The sequence below is a fragment of the Lutra lutra genome, chromosome 3 (assembly GCF_902655055.1).
Source record: "Lutra lutra chromosome 3, mLutLut1.2, whole genome shotgun sequence".
NCBI lineage: Eukaryota > Metazoa > Chordata > Mammalia > Carnivora > Mustelidae > Lutra > Lutra lutra.
Window position 1 is genome coordinate 133,545,237 of NC_062280.1, and position 19,504 is coordinate 133,564,740.

Consider the following 19,504-nt stretch of genomic DNA (forward strand, 5'->3'; position numbering starts at 1 on the left):
TGACAATCATGAGCATATTAAATTTATGAAAATCTTTGTGGTCAGCAGAAATTTTGGTTAACGTTAAGGTTTCAGTCTTCTAGAACAAGGTTGGTAAACTATGGCCTGTGGGCCAAAGCCGGCCTACTGCCTGCTTTTGCATGATCTATGAGCAAGAATGGTTTCTCAAGTGTTGTTAAAAAAAAAGAGTTTTGCAACAGAGACCATATGCGATCTACAAAGCTTAAAATATTTACCCTCTGGCCCTTCAGAGAAAAAGTTTGCTTTCCCTGTTCTTAACAGATACCCACTTTCAAACCAGGTTTGTTGGCATTATACACCTGCTTTGGTAGGCAGCTCGTGTCCTTCACTGTGTGATCTGCTGAGACAGACTGTCCTGAAAGTTCCACCGAGAACAATCTACCTCTTTTTACATTTTCAAGACTATCCTTTTTAATTTTTGTATTCTGCCTTGTTGGATTTTCACAAAGATCTCAGCAAAATGCTTGTGTAACTGACGGGTCTATAAAACAAATGATTTGGAAAGTTAAGGGATTTCTTTTGGATGCTTGGCCATCTGAGAAGGTGACACAGATATACTTGGCTTTTAGACTTGCCCACGGTCCACAAAAAAAGAGTAGAAACAGTAATTGTCATATTCTCGTTTAAGGAAAAGCCAAACCAGGCATATATGTATGAAGTGTTAGGGTCTCCAAACCAAACTTGGCCCAGGACTACTAAATTAAAGACAAAGGAACATTTAGGGACATTAGTTAGCAATCACTCCAGACTGAGAGGTATGTGTGTTGAAGGTGGGATGGTTAGTATCTTTTTCCTGTAGTTTTTCTCAATGCAGTTTTACTCCATATCTGTTACCTTTCATCATTTGTGGACTTCAAAACCTAAAAACTAAGTTTACTGGAACTATGACTAAATGGAAATCCAAGATCCAAGTCACAGCTTGAGGAATTACTCTATGGTTACGGAGTGCCTATTTCTTGTCATCTATTTTGCCTGTTTAGGGAGTTTTAATTCTATTTTTATAGTTAAGCCACTAAACAAATGATCATCATATATTTTGCTTAGAAAAATTACTATAAAAGCATATTTTATTAAAAGAGGTAGCATAACTATTGGTTAAGAAATTGAAAAGCTGGGAGTAAAGCTTTGTACGTAAAGAAAAAAAGATAACAGATAAAATATTTGGAACGAAATAGAAATCCCTATTTTATTTGTGTATTATACAAAGCTCCATTTAAATTACATGTTTATTTTTTTTTTTAAAGATTTTATTTATTTATTTGACAGAGAGATCACAAGTAGGCAGAGAGGCAGGCAGAGAGAGAGGAGGAAGCAGGCTCCCTGCCGAGCAGAGAGCCCGATTCGGGGCTCTATCCCAGGACTCTGAGATCATGACCTGAGCCGAAGGCAGCGGCTTAACCCACTGAGCCACCCAGGCGCCCCTAAATTACACGTTTAGTTTAAAACCTTAAAAGATCTTCTTTGGAGAAGAAATTGCAAGTGACTTTTCTAAATACATTAAGGATAATCTGTCCGGCACTGTAAGTGGAAATACAAGCACAAAGTAGTAATAAATTTCTTTTTGTTGCAATTAAAAATAGTATCAGCTGAGAAAACATTAGAAGCCATTACATCTGGAGAGTCAACAAACACACTAACACAGAAGATACTGAAGCTAACTACTGCCATCTAGTGAGTTAGTTATGTAGCCATTAATAGGATTTGACTACTTCGGAACCCACGTTCTTGTTTCATTATTTCCAGAACTGTTCTAGTCAATTATTAGGTCTTTTTTTTTTTTTTAAGACTTTATTTATTTATTTGATAGAGAGAGATCACAAGCAGGCAGAGAGGCAGGCAGAGAGAGAGGAGGAAGCAGGCTCCCTGCTGAGCAGAGAGCCCGATGTGGGACTCGATCCCAGGACCCTGAGTTCATGACCTGAGCTGAAGGCAGCGGCTTAACCCACTGAGCCACCCAGGCGCCCCCAATTATTAGGTCTTAAGGGAACATATACGATTCATGCTTATCAAATTTGTGACTTAAATGAATTGAGAACAGAATGGCAATTGCATTAAAGATAGGAAAAAAGTCCTACACCCTGACAAATGCAAATCGAACATTTTTAATGCTAATGTTTAATGCAGTCACACTTCCATTCCTAAATAAAACAAGGCAAAACAAACACGATTTGAGGATACGTTTGTGCCAGTTTGAGGATGGGGAGACAAGGTGCAATGGCAATGCATACAGAAGAGTTGGCCATGTGAGGTAACTATGTAAATGTGGTAACCAGATCCACACTCATTGAAGCACCTTCAGTGGGTAATGATCAGGATGATGACAGAAATATGCTGTTTTAAAACCTGAAAGAACTACTGACAGCCTAAAATAGAGAAGACCACACAGAAAACAGCTTTCTCTTTAAAGGGCTGTCACAAAGAAGTACAGGACACTAGTTTGTGTCACTCTGAAAAACAGAACCAACCAGAGGGGGTGATTAAAAGGAGGCATATTTGCATTTAATGTAAAGAGGAACTTTGTAACTGAGTTGAGACTGATGGGCTGCTTGGGCATCACTATTAACTATGCAAGCAGAGACTGAAAGATCACTTGGCAGCTATAAAAAGTTTCCAATGTTGGATAAATGATTGAAGTAGACCAAGGGTTTGTAATGTATAGCCTGTCGCCCAAACCTGGCCTGCTGCTTGGTTTTGTGAATAAACTTTTCTCGCAACACAAGCATGGTCATTCAGTTATGTATTATCTAGGTCTGCTTTTGTGCTACTGCCAGGTTTGAGTAGTTGCAACAGAGACTATATGGCTTTAAAGCTGAAAATATTTACTCTATGGCCCTTTACAGAAAAAGTGTGCCAGGGGCTCCTGGGTGGCTCAGTGGGTTAAAGCCTCTGCCGTCGGCTCAGGTCACGATCCCAGGGTCCTGGGATCCAGCCCCACATCGGGCTCTCTGCTCGCCCAGGAGCCTGCTTCCCTTCCCCTCTCTCCGCCTGCCTCTCTGCCTACTTGTGATCTCTCTCTGTCAAATAAATAAATAAAATCTAAAAATAAAATAAAAAAAAAATAAAAGAAGTGTGCCAACAACTGAATTAGATAATTAAGAAGATTCCTTCTAACTCCTCTATGAGTGTTAGCTTCAGAGTGCAAGTCTTCTGAGAGCAATGCCTGGCTACTTATAAGCTTTAAGAGAAGGATAAGTACACAGGGATCCCAATTAAAAAATAATAATTATTTATTTATTTATTTATTTATTTTTTAAAAGATTTTATTTATTTATTTGACAGAGAGAAATCACAAGTAGGCAGAGAGGCAGGCAGAGAGAGAGGAGGAAGCAGGCTCCCCGCTGAGCAGAAAGCCCGATGTGGGGCTCGAACCCAGGACCTGGGATCATGACCTGAGCCGAAGGCAGCGGCTTAACCCACTGAGCCACCCAGGCGCCCCCAAAAATAATAATTTTTAAAAAGAATTTATTTATTTGACAGAGATCACAAGCAGGCAGAGAGGCAGGCAGAGACAGAGGGAAGGAAGCAGGCTCCCTGCAGAGCAGAGAGCCCAATGCAGGGCTCGATCCTAAGACCCTGGGATCATGACCTGAGCCGAAGGCAGAGGCTTTAACCCACTGAGCCACCCAGGCACCCCTCAAAAATAATTATTATTGAGTTGATCCACACACTTTGAAACCTTTCCTTTCCTTTTCAGAGTTGTAGAAAGGAAACTGGATTCACAGAAGGGTCAGATTTTTCTCATTCACCCTGTAACTTTGGCTACATCATTTAATTTTTCTTTGCATTACTGTAGAATGACATAAAGTCATCTGCAAACAATTTGAGACCATCCAGCCTCCTTCCTACTCACGGACCCCCCAAGCTGAAGTCATAATGCAGAAGAAACATTTACCAAATCTTTGTGGGTTCTCTGGGGAGAACTAGGAAATCAAACCTAACAACTGCACCAGTTGGATATTCTTTTAGCTTATCATGATTCACTAAGAGGTGGAAGAAGAAATACTTTTTAAGTAATAGTGAACATATAACATATCCAATAATAATTTCATATCATATGGCATAAAGCAGTAATGTGAAATAAAACTTCTGTGATGATGGAAACGCTCAAGATCTGTGTTAGCCAATAAGATATCTACTAGCCACAAGTATATGAAATGTAGCTAGTGAGAACTAGAATTCAAAATTTAGTGAGGAACTATAATTTTATTTAATTAATTTAAATTTAAATAGCCACATGTGGCAGGTACCTACTCTTTTGAATAGCACAGATGAAAGGGATATTTTCAGAAATAATTTTTACGAATTTTATTAGTTAATGCATTTAATATCTTTTATTTTTTATTTTTTAAAAGATTTTATTTATTTGTTTGACAGACAGCAGGCAGAGAGAGAGGGGGAAGCAGGCTCCCTGCTCTGGGGCTTGATCCCAGGGCCCTGAGATCATGACCTGAGCCGAAGGCAGAGGCGTTAACCCACTAAGCCACCCAGGCACCCCTCATTTAATATCTTTAAAGAAAAACTACTAGATAGAAAAGGGAAGTCAGTGATGGTGAAAGGAGAAATGCAATACTTGTGAAAAGCCATAAAATTAAATACACATATTTATTTCTAGGAAGGATATGAGGTTTTTTTAACTATTAAATGTTCTGCTTTTGGGGGTTTTACTTTTCTTATTGTTCAGTTCTTATTATAATGAACAGGGATTATTTTAACAAATATATAATAATAAATTCTAAATTAGGTCTATTTCATTCATGGATAGTTCTATTTATTGACCTTAGTTCGGCCCTCTATTTGTTTCTTTACTTTTGTAATTTATCTGATACCATTCTATTGTTTTGTCATCTCTCCTTCCAATACCTAAGTTGCTGAATTCTTATTTTCATTATTTCTCCAGCAAAAATACTTTCATGCAATTTTATCCCTTTCCTTGGATTATACTGGCTTTCATTTGGAGTTTATCTTTCTATTGTATGAAACTTCAGTTCTTTTTCTATAGTAATATGTTGGTGCAGCTGACATTTCTTTCACTTTGTCGGGACTAACAAGGGTAGCTCTTGGACAGTATAAGGGAATTTTCCTTGATAGACAGGTATCCCCTGGTTTTAAAAGCTCATGTCAGGTTACGGGGCTTTTATGAAAGACCAGCATTAGTACCTGTTCTTGCTAACTGAAAGAAATATGAAGAGGCTTTTCACTATTACAGAAAAGAAGCAAAAAGCACAGACAGTGTTTAGCATTTGTTTCACGGCAAACTGAGCAGCAGCCCCGCCCAGCTCCTTCCCCAGCATCTCAGCATCCAGCCTCCATAGCTTTGAACCTTGTCTATGAGCATCTCTGCTTTACCCTGATTTATTTTGTGTCTGTTAGCAAGATGTGTTTTAGGGTGTTAGAAAAGCCCAAGAGAGGTTATTTTTGGGTCTGGGAACATTAAAAAAAATTGCTGTATAAATTAATGTTAATTGCTTCTTTGCTTTATGCCATTTGGCTTACGAATGAAAATTCTCTCCTTCTGGATAGCAGGGGTAACTTGTACTTTTTGTAGCACCTGTTTGTCCCCTCTGAACTAGAGTTTCAAGGCCTGAATATTATATGTGTGGGAGGGAGGGAGCACCCCCTAAAGCCCAATATAGATAGCTTTGTTGGGTTATTTGGGTTCCTTGGTGTTGTGAGATTTTTTTTATGTCCTATACAAGGATACACTCCACTGAAGAATGGATTTAGTCACATGGATCTATGCCCTAAACTTAGCTTGAAGCCCTGAAAAGAGCAAGCCCTAGCAATTTTTTTGCTTCTGTTGAAATTCTGAGATACTGTGTGATGGTAGGTAGGTGTGCTGTTTAACGTTGTCCAATGGTGCTTACTCATTCTCTCAGTCTGATTCTCTCCAGATTGGGATTATTTGGTAAAAAGCTCAGAATTTGGTAAATTCATTTTTTCTTTTTTCTTTTTTTTTTTTTTTTATTTGTCAGAGAGAGAGGGAGAGAGAGCAAGCACAGGCAGACAGAATGGCAGGCAGAGGCAGAGGGAGAAGCAGGCTCCCCGCCAAGCAAGGAGCCCGATGTGGGACTCGATCCCAGGACGCTGGGATCATGACCTGAGCCGAAGGCAGCTGCTTAACCAACTGAGCCACCCAGGCGTCCCGTAAATTCATTTTTTCTAAATGGCCTTTTAAAGGTGGAAATGGCATCAGAATTTTTCTTTCCTCAACTTCACCTTTTTTTTTTTTTTAAACAAAATGTCGGTACTGGCTTTTTTCATAATTACCAAATGCTGGAGACAATGCAAATGTCCTTCAGCAGTTGAATGGATAAACAAACTGTCATACTCCTATATAATGGAATATCGCTTAGCAATTAAAAGGAAAAATTATTGACAAGATCAGTAATATGGATGGATCTCAAATGCATTATGCTGGGTGAAAGTCAATCTCCACTTTTTGAAATTATGGCAATGTAGTTGCACACAATCTTTTCTGAGTGGTTGCTCCTTGGGTTTGTTCGTTTCATCAGGAACAAGCATTCTGTGATCCAGTTTTGTTTCACATCTTTACCTGGGAGGCTCAGCCTATGCTTTTAAATAAAAGGCTTTGCTGAATATGTATAATAAATATTAAAACTTTGGTAGCAGTGATTGAAAATTGACAGAGATGGCTAATTTATTAAATAAGTAATTGTTAAGTAAATCTCAGACCATCAGTAATGTTTATAATAAAATGCGTAGCTTTTCTGTGGAGTTGTATATAGGAATTTCACACCAAAAGAAGCATCAATTTTTTAGCTTATATGTAAATTCCATTTTAATGTTACTTTAGACTACCTGTTTTCGTGATTGAAGATCATTTAAATTATGTTCTTATACTCACAGGCCAAGGCTGTAAATCATTCAGTCCTTCTTCTAATTTCTCAACATCTGGAAACTTTGTGGCTCCATCTGCATCTGCCATAAGGATTTTTTCTCCTCGAGAACTGAATATACCCTGCATATATAAACATTTCGATTAAAAGAAAGTTGCTTAAAATTAAGGTTAAATTCAATGACATATCGGTCTGTTTTGCTTTACTTAAAATATCTAATATTGGATAGTCTAATATCTAATATTGGGTGTGAAAATGGCAGGAGGCCAAAGTTCCCTGAAAACATTCCATGGGTAAGAGCCATCTAAATGTATCTAATGCTATTTAATGATTTAAAAAACTCTGTGAGATCATACCATTAATACCTTATAAAACATGATAAGAAAATAGATTTGGACAAGTAAAAGATAACCTACATCAATAAAAACAAAAAAGTAAAATAGCTATCATATTCATTATATATATATTGTATATGTATCTGGTCTACTTCAGGGCAGCATCTGAAGAAAGTATTTACAGGTGGGTTGAACAAATGTAATATATACAAACTTGCTGTGAAACATATCCTAAGATAATAGATCTTTTGTATTCTTTATTATGGAATCTAAAGTTTTTTTTTTAAAGATTTTATTTATTTGAGAGAGAGAGAGAGAGAGAGGAGAACACAAGCAGGGGTAGTAGCAGAGGCAGAGAGAGAAGCAGATTCCCTGCTGATCAGGGAGCATGGCATAGAGCTCAATCCCAGGACCCTAAGATCATGACTTGAGCTGAAGACAGATGCTTAACCAACCTTATTCCAGGTGCCCCTGGAATCTAAATTAGTTTAAATTAATTACTGAATAAAGAAATATGGAGTATCATTAAAATTTAGGAAATGTGGATATATGCAAACACTAGTTTATGTTATTTGAGGGGTCTGAGACGTAGCAAAATTATGCCTCTCAATATTGAATTGATGGGTGTTTTGTGTAAAATATGGCTCTATGGGTGTTTATTTCACATGGAAATAAACTATACATCAACTCTTAACTCTTAATTCAGTCTACTTGACTGAATTTATTGTTTGTGATATCACAACAGTTTAAGTAAGATAAATAAAAATGTAGACAAAATTTTGATCATTTATTCTACAGGATAAACCCACTAATTAGTTTCTGTAATTTTTAAAAAATCATAACCATTAGGATATAGGTGAAAAAGTGAAATAAAAATGTTTTGTTTAACATCTAGACAAAAAGACAACAAACAAACAAACAAACAAACAATCCTTTCAAAAAACCAAAGGCTTATTTCAAAGATACACATTAAGGGTGAACTGGTGGTAATAATTTAGCATTATAGAAAAATGTCTTTGGCTTTCAATCTTGTCTAAGTCACTTTATTATTTTTAAAGGAGTTGTTTTTTTTTTTTTTAAAGATTTTATTTGACAGAGAGAGAGAGACATCGAGAGAGGTAACACAAGCAGGGAAGTGGGAGAAGCAGGCTTCCTGCTGAGCAGGGGAGCCCCCAATGCAGGGGTGGATCCTAGGACCCTGGCATGATGACCTGAGCTGAAGGCAGACACTTAACAACTAGATTCACCCAGGCACCCCTAAAGGAGGTTCTTTAATGACTGCTACTCCCCACTGTACCAACGATGGCTTTTTTTTTTTTAAAGATTTTATTTATTATTTATTTGACAGAGAGAGATCACAAGTAGACAGAGAGGCAGGCAGGCGGAGAGAGAGAGAGAGAAGCAGGCTCCCCGTCGAGCAGAGAGCCCGATGCGGGACTCGATCCCAGGACCCTGAGATCATGACCTGAGCCGAAGGCAGCGGCTTAACCCACTGAGCCACCCAGGCGCCCCACCAATGATGGCTTTTACTTCACTGCCAAACTTGTTGAAAAAAGCAGTCTATGTTGGTGCCTCCCATTCTTATCCATTCAATCCCACCCTATCTCCTCTCACTGCTCAGAGGCCTCATCATTATGTGCTTCGTTTCCCCAAGGCTTGGTTTCTGGTTGTCCTTGGTTTCTGGTTGTCCTTGCCAACTTAATGGATCCAACTATCATCTGATGCATGTGAATTACTCACTTACACTCTACCAGGCTATTCTGGATACCACTACTTGGTATCTCAAACTCCATGGCTCAAACTCAATTAAAGATACTGTCTTTTAAACCAGCTCCTCCTCTGGTGTTACATTCCTTCTATAAATGACATCCTCCTCCTCTGTCACCCAAGGCCATAGTTAAATTATTCCTTTCCCTGGTCACATGATACAATTTTACCTCATTTTTACCCCTCCCCCACAACATTTGTCCTCTCCTCTTGGGCTGCTATGTCACCATCATGATCCAAATAACGATTCTTTGTACCTCACTTACACTGCTGTGCTGGCTGCTGTCACTCTGTCAAAGGTGACAGTAACTTAAAGTCCCTAATCTAAAAGTTCAGGATCTGAACCCATCTACCTCTCTGACCTCATCTGTATAAAGCCAACCCACATGCACCACTAGGGGCTCCTTATTGTGACACTTTCTTTCATACCTTTGGTCATGTTCCTCCTCTGCAAGCTCCCTGCACCACCTTCTGCCTGGATAACTCCTAGTCCTCCTTAAAGATTCCATGCAGAGGTGACCTTGTATGGGAAGTCTTTGCTGCTGCTCCTCCCAGATGGAAGATGGTGCCAACATTTTGTATATATTTTTATTACAGTGTTTATACTACTAAACTATGATATCCTTAAGAATAGGATGGTTGTCTTTTTTTTTTTAATTTTAGAGAGAGAGAGAGAGAGAGAACATGCACACTCAAGTGGGGATAGGGTCAGAGACAGTGGTAATCTTCAAGCAGACTCCCCACTGTGTGCAGAGCTCCCATGCAGGGCTTGACATGGGTCTCAATCCCAGACCCATGAGATCACAACCTGAGCCCAAAATCAAGAGTCGAACACTCAACCGACTGAGCCACCTAGGTGCTTCTGGTTGTCCTTCACCTCAGTATCTCTACTAAAGCAGTAGACATGTAGTAGGCACTCCAATGTTGGTTGAATAAATAAGTGAATGGATAGATTTAAAGGCCACCATGATATTGCATCCCCCTACTTTCTTCTTCTCCTTTTTGCATGTCCCATGACCCAGTCAGAGCAAACTCACTGCTCCCAGTATACATTTTAAGAGTCTGGACTTCTGTCTTTTCTTACTTTGCTGACTGGCACGCTCTTCTCTCAACTCTTCCCACACACTATCAGGGAGGTTAGGTTAAGAGCATGGACTCTGGGGTACTAACCTAATCTAAACCTTTATTCTACCTATTAATAACTATGTGACCCTGAGTAAGTTACTTTACTTACTTATGCGTCACATCCCACATCTCCATAATTGAAATAATAGGACCTAACTCATGAGACAACATGAGGAGGATTAAATGTGATAATTACGCTAAAGTGGTTAATTTACTCAAAATAACCAATCAAGTGGAATAACCAAGTGGAATCCAGTGTTCATCACTGTCGGAGACTTGGTTTTGGTGATATCTCCTTTGTCAAGTCTGCTTGACACATGCCCGAGACTGCCAGTTACCTACTCAATATCTCTTCTTTCCTTCTTTTTTACTAGTAGATCTCTGATTAGGTCAGGAGTGAAAATGTTAGAAACACTGCTCAGCTTTCCTTGGAAATAGGGGTGGCCTTGTGACACTGTTCTCGCCAATGAGAATTAAGTAAGTCTTTGGGTGGAGCTTCTAGGAAAGCTCCCTAAAGGGGGGCAAAGCAGCCAGCATATATCTTCTGCCTTTGCCCTTCTCCTTCCTGTCTGGAATGTGGTTGTAATGGCTAGCCCTCCAGGAGTCACGGTGTGTGCACGAGGAAGAGGGAATGAAAAGTTAGGAGGCAGGGTTTCTGAGACACCATGTTGAACAAGGCCTGGACTGCCTATACTTAAACTTCTCTTTATGGGGGAGCAGAAATAAAATAAACCCTCTAAATCATTTAAGGCACTCTTTATATTTTCTTTCACATATCTATCTTGACTTGTGGTCTTTCCTCAGAGTATCCTGACTCTGAAAGCAACTTATTCCTTTTGGAATTTCTATAGTACTTCATGTGTACCTCCCATAAGTACAGCAGACTGCAAATTTCATCAGGATAGACCCAAATCAGATTTTATAAACTGCAAAAAAAAGTCATTTAAAACTTATCATCCAGTAACTATATCAAAGACGCACAGAGGCACAGGGCAACATTTTTAAACTTTGATTAAGATAAGCATATTCTCCTGAATTACCTAGTATGTTATAGATATGGCATGATTTTTAAGATTTGATCACATATATATACAAAATTATATGAAGTTCTTATTAAAACTAATTTGCCACTATCTTAGAAATGATGGTATTCAACTAGCTAGCTGTAGAATACAAATGTACTATGGTGCGCAAAAGAAGTCATTAAAAACATGTTTATATTTTAGATAAAAAATGTTGAAACGATGTATTACCATCCTAATAGCTCCGCCTTTCCCACGATTCTTCACCAGTGTTATCACTCGTACCTTGTCACTTCCATATTTCTGGCAATATTTAAAAGCTACCTGTCAAATTATATAAAAGTCAGAATATTAACTTGGATTCCAAGACAGTAACATAAACTGCGTTTATGAGTTTGGTTTAAATACTGCTCTTCTAGTTGCCTTCTTCTTGTGACTAGATTATACTCACTGTACATTTTAGTGGCCCAGAATTCCCGATGCCAAGAACCAATAATGACCCACTAGATTGAAGTCACAATTCACTTTCCTGCAGAGGTACTACCAGAACAGGCAGCAGCTCTCTCTTATTCTGACTCCTTTATTTACACTAATGAGCTGCTAGAGAAAATAAAATCCATGCACTGATCAACTGTTACACACTTGAGATTGCCATCCCCCCGCCCTTACTGGTGAACAACTCACTTACTTGTCAGCAACTGATCTTACTCCCCAGAGAAGTTGCTCATATCCTGGACCATGTCCCCCAGATCTTTTTACTCAATTAAAAAAAAAATTTTTTTAAGATTTTATTTATTTATTTGACAGAGAGAGATCACAGGTAGGCAGAGAGGCAGGCAGAGAGAGAGGGGGAAGCAGGCTCCTTGCTGAGCAGAGAGCCCAATGCGGAGCTCCATCCCAGGGCCCAATGCGGGGCTCGATCCCAGGGCCCTGAGGTCATGACCTGAGCTGAAGGCAGAGGCTTAACCCACCGAGCCACCCAGGTGCCCCCCCCCCGCCCTTTATAAGATTATTTATTTTGAGAGAGGGAGTGTGTGCGAGTGGGGGGAAGGGGCCAAGGGAGAGAGGTCACACACTCCCCACCGAGTATGTATCGCGCTGTGAGGTTTGAGGTCATAACCCTGAGATTATGACCTGAGATGAAACCAAGAGCTGAAAGCTTAACCCACAGAGCCACCCAGGTGTTCTTGCCATTACTTTCTGATTTATAATTGAAGCCATAAATAGTGATCTGTATTCGTTGTGTACATCTCTTCATCACTCAGTCATCAATCCACTATCCATACCCTTTGCTTTTCCACATGGTTTTTCTATTTTATCTCTCTTCATCAACAGCACCAACAGCACCTTCTCTCTTTATTTTATTTTTTAAGTAGGCTACATGCCCATTGTGGAGCCCAACGTGGGGCCTGAACTCATGTTCCAAGACTGAGACCTGAGCTGAGATCAAGAGTTAGACACTTAACCAACTGAGCCACCCAGACGGCAACCCCCTTCCTTTTTATAGGTAGGGTCCACACCCACCATGCGTCTTAAATTCACAATTCCAAGATCAAGGGTTGCATGCTCTACTGACTGAGCCAGCTAGGTACCCCAATGCCCTCTCCCTTTGACCCTCATTTCCATGGGGAGTGTGAAGTTATTCTCACTCCTGGCAGACTATCTTTTATTGTTTCTAGCAGCTCAGTAGCTATAGGTCTAAGAATGCGGGAACGTGAGGGGACAATACTCTAAGACACTTGTTATATCCCATGGGTAAATCTGGATGGAGGTATGCCAAAGGACATAGCTGATACCCAGAGCCAGACATGAAGACATCTTTCTATTTGCATGACTGCTTTAGAAATTGTGAGGCAAAGTGGAGCATAAAGGGAAGAAAAAAAAAAAACTGTGCTTAGGAAAAAGGAACCATGTATCGGCCGGCAAAGAAGGCTCCTAGTGGCCATGATGAATTGTGCATGTTTCCTCCCAACTTGGTGATCTTCAAAGCTTCCCTGGTCTATGGAGTGGTGGAATAGCAGGTTTGTTTTCTAGCTTTCCATAGATGAAATCTCTCTGCCTTTCTGAGAACCCACGCTGTTAACAATAGAGAATGCTGGCTCAGTGTCCACGTTCTCTGATGAGTGGAAAGAAGACTTAACATCTGCTAAATTATTCTGTTTTTTCTACCTACTGGCAATCCTAAAAGCAAGTTTACTAACCTTTGAAGTCTGGTCTTTGCTGCCATCATCAACTACTATCACTTCATAAGTGAATGTAGGATCTTGCTTCTGTAAGAAACAAAAGTAAAATACCACAATTTGGGATAAATGCCATGAAGAGTTCTGATAAAATTGCAAGGAGTTTAAATAACAATTGTTTTAGTGTGATATGTATAAAAATGAATATAAATTAAGTGTACAAAAACCACATAAAATAAAAAAGCCAAGAACCAAAAAGGAGGAAAGACACTGGACAGGAACAGAAGGCAAACAGTGACTGAACATCTGTGAGCCTGTCCCCCTCCTCCCCTGCAACCCACCCCACACCAGATTGGTCGGAGCAGCCTGGTGCTTGTGGGGGTGAGCACTTCTGAGAGACGCTACAAACATGTATGAGAAAAAAGTCCGTGAGGTTAAAGGTTAGTGTAATTCTAACCTGGCTACACTTTTCTTAGCCTTATGAACTTCTGGCCCGTTTTCTCATTTAAAAAACCCCAAGGGGAACCTGGGTGGCTCAGTCATTAAGCGTCTGCTTTCAGCTCATGTTATGATCCCAGGGTCCTGAGATCGAGCCCTGCATCAGGATCCATGCTCAGCAGGAAGCCTGCTTCTCCCTCTCTCACTCCCCCTACATCTCTCTCTCTGTCAAATACATAAATAAATAAACAAACAAACAAACAAACAAAATCTTAGAAAAACCCCAAAACCCAACCCCTCCACCAAAAACAATCTTTGTGGTTCCTGTGGTTCTTGTGAATCCACATAACAGAAGAGATAGAAGCCTCATATATAATAATAAAGGCTCCATTCCTTCCCTCTTCTATTTTTTCTTTTTAAAAGATTTTATTTTTAAGTAATCTTTACACCCAACATGGGCCTTGGCCTCATAATCCCAAGAGTTTCATGCTCCACGTACCAAGCCACCCAGGTGCCCCTTTCTTTAAATGAATCTTCTATCTTCCTTTTACATGTAAAACCTAAAACCAAAGTAAATCAAAACAAGAAATTTTCTAAAAAAAAAAAAAGCCACAAAGCTCATTTGTTTCCTTAAACTCTCCAAGGACAGTCCAACAGCAATTGATGATACGAAACAAGGACACATATTACTTTTCTTCTCTTTATGTGAGGAAAGAAGAAAAAATAAATGAGGGGAACGCCTCTGACTAATAAAGAAAAACGAGCCATTTCACTTTCATTATAAGTCTTTTTCAAATAAATGTCTTTTTAAAAAATCACAAAAGTAAAAACAGTATCATGGGGCCACACATAGTCTGCAGACGTACTCAATTTTAAATGTATCATCAGGCAAGAAGATAAAAAGTGGGTGGGAGGGTACATAAGGAATTTCAGCTTTCTGTTTGCTCTAGGTTCATCCACCTGCTTCTGGAGGCAGGGAGTCATGTGTTGGGTTTGCTAGCTAACACCTGAGGGTAGGCAGCAAGGGAACATGGGAGGCCTGGTGACCTTGATGGCCCGGCCATGGCAGGCACTGCCTCTCATAGCAGATCTGGCCTACGATCTACAAGTTGGTGATCTAGTCTAGTTTTATTTTTATTTTTATTTTTTTTATTATTTATTTGACAGAGAGCTAACCAGTAGGCAGAGAGGCAGGCAGAGAGAGAGGGAAGCAGGCTCCCTGTTGAGCAGAGAGCCCGATGTGGGGTTTGATCCCAGAAGCCTGAGATCATGACCGGAGCAGAAGACAGAGGCCCAACCCACTGAGCCACCCAGGTGCCCCAATCTAGTCTAGTTTTAAATAGAGACATCATATTGAAAGGAAAAACACGATACCTGTCTCTCCTCTAGATAGCCCAGAGCTTCATCCATCATTATAGGCACTTAAAGGAAAAAAAAAAAGTATGAAAAATTAGTTTTGAAAACGATTTTCCATACCCCCAAACACACAGTTTACATATGGAAAAAGTCTGAATAGTCTAACAAGCTTCTCCCTGAATAGCTTTTCCCATCCGGAAGGGTTGTTTTCTGTTCACATCTGGCTTATGGCTTCTCTAGAATACTTCAGTCCTATGACTTCATGACGTAGACCCTATCCTTTACAGCTACTCTTTGTTTCCCCTCTTATGAACTACAACTAACAACAATGCACTCACTACAGCCCACATCTATTAACCTTCTGGCAAAGATAGTAAAGTCCATACTCTAAGTTTCCTTTTCTTCCCAATGAACCCTTACCCAATAAATGAAATCGGGCTTACACCGTTTTTCTTCATTGTATGAAGGCACAACAACAGAGAGCCGTTTGGTAGGTGAGTCCCATATGCTGGGCAATGTTTCCTTCTGTCCTCTGGCATTTAAGAAGAACTTCTCATCTTCATGTTGATGGAGGTGTGGCATTTTCGTAGCAGTTATAAATGCAACAAAGGAAATCTAAAAGCAGGTATGTTAAACAAGAAATCATGCTATGTTGACTTTTTTTAGACTTGTTATGTAAGAATACATCATTTACATAATTTTTTTTCTTTTTTTTGGTGGAATATTTGCTTTTTGCTTTTGGTCCATTAACTGGACTGGAGGTGACAACAAAATTCAAATGCCTTACTTATGAACTAATTATTGTCCTTTCTTCCACTGGTAAGGAACTAATGACTTAGGAGACTCCCAATCTCTTCCCACCTGTCATCCCCAGGCTTCTATCATCCCAGATCTAATAGGGAAGTCACTATAGAAATGCAATCTATTTCAAGATGCCCTGAACCCCCAATCCCTGGCAAACACACAGTGAGGTCCCATTCCTACTTGGAGCCTATATGTGCCAGAGGATTAAGTTCACAGTGCAGGTGGAATGTATGGAGTGAGGGAAGACCTCCCATGTAGGACTAGACTGACCCAGAATATGTAGGGAAGACCCCTCTATCCCCATAGTAGGGACCAGCAATGCTTAAGAACATATTCTTGACACTTATCCCAGATTTGAATTCAGAAAACATTACTTTTTGAAGTATCAAACTTGTAGGCTCTGGCACCATACACTACTGACATTAGATAGCTCCCTTCTATATTTATTTGTGAACTAGTGTTGGAAATAACCACTCTTTGGAACATTGTCTCTACCACAGTCATAAATTTTTGGAATGCTACTCATTTTTAATGTGGTGACCATTTTTAATATTCCACTGGGTACATACTGAAATTGAATTTGCTCTGATTAGTAGGAACATGGAGGCAGTATCCTGACTAGTGGTTATGAGTTTCTATTCTGCACACCAGTGTTCAGATTGTGATTTCTAAATTCAGTTTCCTAGTAAAAGGAATCAGTGCTCTTTGTAAGATGCCAGAGAATTATGTCATTATTTTGAAAACTTGCCTTTTATCTTACCTTTTATATATGAAAGGTTTTTCAGAGTAATTGAATAGCTGAGAATGAAACTTTTTTCATTATGGAATTTCAGATAATACATAAAAAAGGAATGATACAATTAGAATATTGCACTTTGCAACTCCCAGAGAAATAATGGATTTAGGTTAACAAACTATAGAATTGGTGAGTCAGGCTAACAAAACTCCTGAACCCCTGGATCCATCTTAACACCAGAGAAAATCAGATATTATGAGCCTTCTGATATGATACGAGACAAAGTATTCAGCATCAGTCACATACTTTTTTTGATTAAAAAACACAAACAGGAGCGCCTGGGTGGCTCAGTGGGTTAAAGCCTCTGCTTTCGGCTCAGGTCATGATCCCAGGGTCCTGGGATCGAGCCCCACATCGGGCTCTCTGCTCAGCAGGGAGCCTGCTTCCTCCTCTCTCTCTGCCTGCCTCTCTGCCTACTTGTGATCTCTGTCAAATAAGTAAAAAATCTTAGAAAAAAAAAAAAAACACAAACATGCATTGGTTAAGTCTCTAAATGTTACTACCAGTTTATAGGAAATTCAGGAGACAGAGTAAGATGTTAAATGTCACCAATGGGATGAAATCAATAAAACCCAGATTCTGAGAAATTCTACAGGACAAATGACCACTTATTAAAGACAAGGGAAAAAAAACACACACACAAAAAAAAAAACAAAGAAGAAGGACAAAGTGTTACAGATTAAGATACTTGAGACATCAACAGAGTGCTAAGTGTATGTGAATGCTTAATCAAAAAAATGACTATACTAAAACATACATGAGGTATCCGAACTGACAGGACACTTGAAATCACTGAATAATGGTTAAAATTTTTTAAGACTCCATTATAACTTTATTATGGTTATATTTAAAAAAGGGGGGTCTTTAGAGATTAATGCTGCGGGTTTACAGATAGAGTGTTTTGTCTTGGATTTGCTTCAGAATAATTCAGAAAGGAAGCGGGGTGAGGAAGAGTATGTATGGAAAGTGTGGATATATATGAAACCAGGTTTTTTTGTTTGTTTATTTTTGTTTTTTTTTTATAATGATTTCCTGCTGTGGCTTTTTAAACAAATGAAGTTCCAGTAACTGTGTGACATTTTCACACATAAGCTCTTCTCTCCAATCAGTCTCATCAAAAGAAGCTAATGATGATAACATTTATGAGAGCATTGCTTTAAAGATCACATGAGATAACCCCCTGTTAAACACTGAATACAACCCCCAGCATATTATAAGTTCTCTATAAATGGTAGCCCTTATAATCACTTCAAGCTAGTGGGATCAAATACTTGCAGTACGCCCTCATAATGCACCCATTTAACTCTGTGCAACAGATAAGATTCAACAAGCAGATTCAATCCAGGCGTCTGACAAAATTCTGCCCCATCAAAAGAAAAAAAAAAAGTGATTTGCCCAATAATCTGAATAACCCCTGAAATCTTCATATACCACTAAGGGAGAGAGAGGACTCCTTTCTCACCCAGACAAACAGGGCACATTGCTTTTTCTCTATTAAATTGTTTCTACACACTGAGTTTGCAAACCTGGCAAGATGGAAGAATGGCCTTCCTTAGCAGTGCTATCTTGGGGCGAACCTGAGTGTCTAAGAAGCTGAAACCTCTCCATGTAGGAACTGGATGGCAGACTCATTCCAAATTATATGGAATATAATTTCTCATAAGTGAGAAAGCTCACTCGGCAAACTGTTACTTATGTATGAGAAAGTGTTTACAACGTTTCTATTTCCAGAGTAATGGCAAAGAAAATCCTAGTCTGAATTCTCCTTTAGAGGCAGCGAATACAGGGTGTTTAATTTTGGGACATAACGACTCCCAGACATATGGTAACACTAGGCCTGTGTGTCTTGGTCTTACTGTGTCCCTTGGTTGGTCTTCTGATCCATTGATTTATTCCGATCTGTAACAGATGGCTCTCGTCAATGCTCTGTCACCACCTTCTATCTGCTTAACCACATCAGGAAAAGGATGAGTCCAGGGAGCACGCACATCCCGGGAGCTCAAAACCTTCCCGGGTGGAACCAGAGCTGCATAGGCTGCAGATCCGTGAGAAGTATTGGGAGAGTCGGGACTGACAGGGCGGGTGGACAGAGGTCCGGGGACCAAGGGACGAGCAGAGACTGGGTGAGCACGTCCCACAGTGAACAAAAGTACAAGGTTCTGGGCACAGAGGGAGGTAAAGCTCCAAAATAAAAATAAAGAAGGGAAGAAAGGGGGTGTGGAATTCTAGGAGAGGAAATCCTGGAGTCAAGGCTTGGGAGAAGCGTGGTGAAAAGGGACACGTCAAAGAGTGAGTGGGCTGTGCAGAGGAGAGGATGCGTTGCGGCCGAGTCTCCAAGACAGCAGGGAGCCTAGGCCCGCGTCGGTCCCCCATCCCTCTCCTCACCAGTATCAGGGCTGCGGCCGCCAGCGCCACGCCGAGCACCGCCAGCTGCAGCAGGAGCGAACTCATCCTCCATGCCCAAGTCGCCGCCCTACCCTACCCAGCACCTACACACACGCGGAAGCGCGGCCGCTCCGCCCCGCCTTCCGCCGGCAGAGGGACCTCTCCCGGCTGGCGCCCGCCGCCCACAGCGCCCCTCGCGGCAAGGAGACAAACACGCATCTCTTCGGAGCGAGGCTCTACGGTGGAAAGGCAGGCGCCGCGTTCCACTGCAGGGTTGACAGAATGGGCAAGTAAAAATACAGAATGTCCACTTAATTTGAATTTTAGGTAAGCAATGAACAGTTTTTTGACAGCCTTGTTAAAATAGAATTTACACACCATACACCCACCCATTCAAAAGGTTTTGGTATATTACACG

The 19,504-nt window shown here is 40.2% G+C and overlaps 1 protein-coding gene across 2 annotated transcripts in view; it reads right to left on the reverse strand.

Annotated features, from left to right (window-relative positions):
- The window catches only part of ALG5 (ALG5 dolichyl-phosphate beta-glucosyltransferase), a 41,794-nt gene extending 22,550 nt beyond the window's left edge, over window positions 1-19,244 (reverse strand). Inside the window, exons 1-6 of one of the 2 annotated variants that reach the window (XM_047723218.1) lie at window positions 19,087-19,244; window positions 15,545-15,716; window positions 15,120-15,166; window positions 13,329-13,397; window positions 11,359-11,451; window positions 6,887-7,000 (exon numbers count right to left, since the gene is read on the reverse strand). In XM_047723218.1, coding sequence (XP_047579174.1) covers window positions 6,887-7,000; window positions 11,359-11,451; window positions 13,329-13,397; window positions 15,120-15,166; window positions 15,545-15,716; window positions 19,087-19,152 — 561 coding nt within the window. In that variant the 5' untranslated portion in view covers window positions 19,153-19,244. Of the gene's footprint in view, window positions 1-6,886; window positions 7,001-11,358; window positions 11,452-13,328; window positions 13,398-15,119; window positions 15,167-15,544; window positions 15,717-19,086 lie in introns of those variants that run through there. The other variant, XM_047723219.1, reaches the window with a different exon arrangement.
- Window positions 19,245-19,504: the final 260 nt, after the last annotated feature.